Source organism: Clinocottus analis, unplaced genomic scaffold (genome assembly GCF_023055335.1).
Source record: "Clinocottus analis isolate CAN_PGR_092001 unplaced genomic scaffold, fCliAna1.0.p SCAF_38, whole genome shotgun sequence".
NCBI classification, from domain to species: Eukaryota; Metazoa; Chordata; class Actinopteri; order Perciformes; family Cottidae; genus Clinocottus; species Clinocottus analis.
In genome coordinates, this window is record NW_027176131.1 from 155,001 (window position 1) to 160,000 (window position 5,000).

Here is a 5,000-nt window from a genome sequence, read left to right on the forward strand (position 1 = left end):
GGCAGTTGGCCATCAGACACTCTGGGAACTGGAAACCAGGGTTACTGGGCCAACTGGAAGACACCAGTTAAGATTCAACAAACAAACAAACAGGAGGTCACCAGAACAGACGTTGTGGATGCAAATGGCGTCGCCAGGTGAACAAAGGATACAGCAGCTGAGCGAGCAGGACGACCACGTTGGAGATCATGTGACTCCAGTGGAGCTTCGAGCTCTGCTGCTGCGAGTAAACCTGAGAGATGATCAGCTTCCTGGCCGCAGTCTGGTAGAAGAGCTCCACCACCGTCTGAGGACTCAACACTGTGGGGAAGGGTACTGTTACTACCTCATATAGACACAGGACATCATGTGTGGTACTGTTACTACCTCATATAGACACAGGACATCATGTGTGGTACTGTTACTACCTCATATAGACACAGGACATCATGTGTGGTACTGTTACTACCTCATATAGACAGGACATCATGTGTGGTACTGTTATTACCTCATATAGACACAGGACATCATGTGTGGTACTGTTACTACCTCATATAGACACAGGACATCATGTGTGGTACTGTTAGTACCTCATATAGACACAGGACATCATGTGTGGTACTGTTACTACCTCATATAGACACAGGACATCATGTGTGGTACTGTTAGTACCTCATATAGACACAAGACATCATGTGTGGTACTGTTATTACCTCATATTACTGTTATTACCTCATACACCACTAGATATCATGTGTGGTACTGTTATTACCTCATACACCACTAGATATCATGTGTGGTACTGTTATTACCTCATACACCACTAGATATCATGTGGTACTGTTATTACCTCATACACCACTAGATATCATGTGGTACTGTTATTACCTCATACACCACCAGATATCATGCGTGGTACTGTTATTACCTCATACACCACCAGATATCATGTGTGGTACTGTTATTACCTCATAAACCACTAGATATCATGTGTGGTACTGTTATTACCTCATACACCACTAGATATCATGTGGTACTGTTATTACCTCATACACCACCAGATATCATGCGTGGTACTGTTATTACCTCATACACCACTAGATATCATGTGTGGTACTGTTATTACCTCATACACCACTAGATATCATGTGTGGTACTGTTATTACCTCATACACCACTAGATATCATGCGTGGTACGATCACAAGTGGATTGTTTGAAGTGAACAGGTGAAACTGAGGCGCTCACCTGATCTGCTGGTGGAGAGCGCCGGCGTGTCCGACAGCTCCAGCACGGTGAGGTGCTGCAGGTTAGCATCTCTGCAGGAGGTCACAGGTCAGAACACTTCTACGTTTTATTCTGAACGGCTGTAAGTACAACAGACGAGGACCGGACCTTCCACCTGCTGTACTAGTGTGTACTAGTATACCCACTGCTGTACTTTGTGTACTCACATGATGTCGATGGGCACGGAGGAGGCCAGGCTCTGGCTGATGTGTTTCAGGAGGTAATAGGAGGAGAGCAGGTTGGAGCAGCGAGGGATCAGGTCCTGCTGCAGGTGCAGCAGCTGGGCCCCGCCCCCCAGGAACACCTGGACCAGGACCACAGGTATTATCATAGTATATGATTTTATGATCACAGTTATTATGATATACTATACACACAGGCTCCAGTGTCAGCTGACATGAGGCACAGCTCCAGTTCAGTTAAGGTGGACTGACCTCTAAGGTGGATCGATCTGTGTCAGTACTCACGTTGTCTCCAAAGCGCAGGTAGAGCTTTTGCAGGATCAGCAGGTCCCTACAGAACAGGGTCCGGGTCATGGTCATGTGACACACGGCCTGGCAGACCACAGACACTGCTGAGCTGCTCCCCATCAGCTGAGACAGGCTGATCCTCAAGTTCAGGCCTGCAAGACACAGAGTAGGGATCAAACACACAGGTTCAGGCCTGTAGGACACAGAGCAGGGATTAAACACACATGCAGGAAGCCTATCATGAACCAGGAGTCCACATGAGTGTACAGGTATTAGGCCTGGGAGCCCCCATACCTGTACACTCATGTGGACCTGGAGTGCACATGAGGACCCACTTGGTATGGGGGCTCCCGGGCCCCCCTGGTCCGGGTCCGTCTCCAGGTCCAGCTCCCTCAGCAGGACCGTCATGGCCTCCAGCGGATTACGGATGTCCTGCAGCTTGTTCTGGATGTCCTCCACCACACCGTCACTGAGGGAACAATACTGTGCTGGGAACGTGGTATGATCACAGTACTGATCACAGTACTGATCACAGTATTAAAGGTTGTAGCATTGCTTGTAGCATTGATCGTATTAAAGGGCTTAGCGTTGGTCTTAGCGTTGGTCCTAGGGTTGGTCCTAGGGTTGGTCCTAGGGTTGGTCCTAGCGTTGGTCCTAGCATTGGTCCTAGCGTAGCGTTGGTCGTAGCGTTGGTCCTAGCGTTGGTCCTAGCGTTGGTCCTAGCGTTGGTCCTAGCGTTGGTCCTAGCATTGGTCCTAGCGTAGCATTGGTCCTAGCGTTGGTCCTAGCATTGGTCCTAGCATTGGTCCTAGCATTGGTCCTGGCATTGGTCCTGGCATTGGTCCTAGCGTAGCGTTGGTCCTAGCGTTGGTCCTAGCGTTGGTTCTAGCGTTGGTCCTAGCCTTGGTCCTAGCATTGGTCCTAGCATTGGTCCTAGCATTGGTCTTAGCGTAGCGTTGGTCCTAGCGTTGGTCCTAGCGTTGGTTCTAGCCTTGGTCCTAGCCTTGGTCCTAGCATTGGTCCTAGCATTGGTCCTAGCATTGGTCTTAGCGTAGCGTTGGTCCTAGCGTTGGTCCTAGCGTTGGTCCTAGCATTAGTCCTAGCATTAGTCCTAGCATTGGTCCTAGCATTGGTCCTAGCGTAGCGTTGGTCGTAGCATTGGTCGTAGCGTTGGTCCTAGCGTTGGTCCTAGCGTTGGTCCTAGCGTTGGTCCTAGCGTTGGTCCTAGCGTTGGTCGTAGCGTTGACTGACTTGTCATTGGACAGCATGTTCTCCAGGACCAGGTCCGCCGCCCTCTCAGGTGACTGCAGGTGTTCCAGAGCTTTCTCCATCTCGTAGGCCATCTCCCCAGAGACGGCGTCGCTGACCAGCCGCAGGCACTGAACCAGCTGCAGCACGTCCCGGCCCAGGTCGGGGTCTGAGGGTCCACAGCAGGACATCAGTCTACGTATACAGAGATCCTGCTGATATCATTTCACCATGGAACACGTCACGACCTTCAGTGATGGGTGTCTCCTCCTCTGAGAACAGGTACTCATCATAGGACAGGTACAGGTGATCCACAGCGAAGCACGGCAGGAGGAACGAGACAAACCCCTGAACACAAAGAGCGGGTCAGAACCCGATCAACAGACCAGAACAACAGACAGAACAAGCGCTCAGCACCTTCTTCAGCAGACAGACCAGGCCCGTGCTGTGGCTCACAGTCAGGCCCAGAGGGAGAGACTGGACCTCCTGGTACTGAAGGCAGCAGGCGTAGAACTTGGACCAGAACTCCACCTGCAGCTGACGGTACTCCTCCTGAGAGAACTCAAACTCTGTCACGCTGCTCTGCAGCTGGGGGAGGAAGCGGAGGAAGAGTGTGGAAGCAGCAGCGCTGTGTGACAAACAGTAAATATAAATAAAATATAAAATATAAACAGAAGTACCTCAGTCTCCACAGCCACCGTCACCTCTCTCTTCAGACTGTCCCAGGACACGTCCAGCAGCCGCTCTGAGCCTCGCCGGTAGATCTGAAACACAGAGCTTTAACTAGTGGCAGAGCTTTAACTAGTGGCAGAGCTTTAACTAGTAGCAGAGCCTTAACTAGTAGCAGAGCCTTAACTAGTAGCACAGCTTCAACTAGTAGAGCTTTAACTAGTCGAGCTTTAACTAGTAGCACAGCTTCAACTAGTAGAGCTTTAACTAGTCGAGCTTTAACAGGTCGTGTCTCACCTGTAGAGCTTTCACTATGGCTGAAGCAGTGAAGTGTAGAGGAGAGAAGAGAACCTCCAGGTACGTCTCCTGGAAACACAACACAACCCGTCACACACACCGTAGATACAATTTGTTCTTTTCAATCATTTATTTAAAATCTCTTGATTGTATTCTTCTTATATTATATAATTATTATTAAATTGTATTTTTTACTTCATAAAATAATATTTGATTGTTTGCAAAAATATGAAATTCTAAATAAAAAGTGAAAAAAGAGTTAAGTTTCAGCTTAATGTAAAAATCCATTTAGAATGAATGATTCATGTGTTCATCTGGATTAACCCTTCATGTCCTGTGAGCTGCTCTTACTCGGGGGTCCTGGTCCACGCCCACATGCACCTCCTCTGCAGGGGGAGGCTGGACGAACACCTGGTTCCACCGACCTGCTGAGTTACTGGACACACAACATGCACCTCTAGTAGCAGAGTAGCACAGGAGCCTCTGCTGCAGGAGAACCCCCACCTCAGAGGGGGAGGAGCCTCTGCTGCAGGAGAACCCCCACCTCAAGAGGAGGAAGAGCCTCTGCTGCAGGAGAACCACCACCTCAAGAGGAGGAGGAGCCTCTGCTGCAGGAGAACCACCACCTCAAGAGGAGGAAGAGCCTCTGCTGCAGGAGAACCCCCACCTCAAGAGGAGGAAGAGCCTCTGCTGCAGGAGAACCACCACCTCAAGAGGAGGAGGAGCCTCTGCTGCAGGAGAACCACCACCTCAAGAGGAGGAGGAGCCTCTGCTGCAGGAGAACCACCACCTCAAGAGGAGGAGGAGCCTCTGCTGCAGGAGAACCACCACCTCAAGAGGAGGAAGAGCCTCTGCTGCAGGAGAACCACCACCTCAAGAGGAGGAGGAGCCTCTGCTGCAGGAGAACCACCACCTCAAGAGGAGGAAGAGCCTCTGCTGCAGGAGAACCACCACCTCAGAGGGGGAGGAGCCTCTGCTGCAGGAGAACCCCCACCTCAAGAGGAGGAAGAGCCTCTGCTGCAGGAGAACCACCACCTCAAGAGGAGGAAGAG

General features: G+C 50.5%; 1 protein-coding gene across 1 annotated transcript in view; it reads right to left on the minus strand.

The window, feature by feature from the left end:
• nup160 (nucleoporin 160) overlaps positions 1-5,000 on the minus strand; it is a 21,504-nt gene that overhangs the window by 9,772 nt on the left and 6,732 nt on the right. The window contains exons 8-19 of the mRNA XM_068596514.1: positions 4,300-4,384; positions 3,949-4,017; positions 3,663-3,746; positions 3,400-3,570; positions 3,231-3,330; positions 2,986-3,151; positions 2,070-2,203; positions 1,732-1,886; positions 1,432-1,568; positions 1,226-1,296; positions 153-300; positions 1-53 (exon numbers count right to left, since the gene is read on the minus strand). The exon at positions 1-53 is cut by the window's left edge and continues 17 nt beyond it. Of these exons, the coding sequence (XP_068452615.1) occupies positions 1-53; positions 153-300; positions 1,226-1,296; positions 1,432-1,568; positions 1,732-1,886; positions 2,070-2,203; positions 2,986-3,151; positions 3,231-3,330; positions 3,400-3,570; positions 3,663-3,746; positions 3,949-4,017; positions 4,300-4,384 (1,373 nt within the window). The remainder of the gene's footprint in view (positions 54-152; positions 301-1,225; positions 1,297-1,431; positions 1,569-1,731; positions 1,887-2,069; positions 2,204-2,985; positions 3,152-3,230; positions 3,331-3,399; positions 3,571-3,662; positions 3,747-3,948; positions 4,018-4,299; positions 4,385-5,000) is intronic.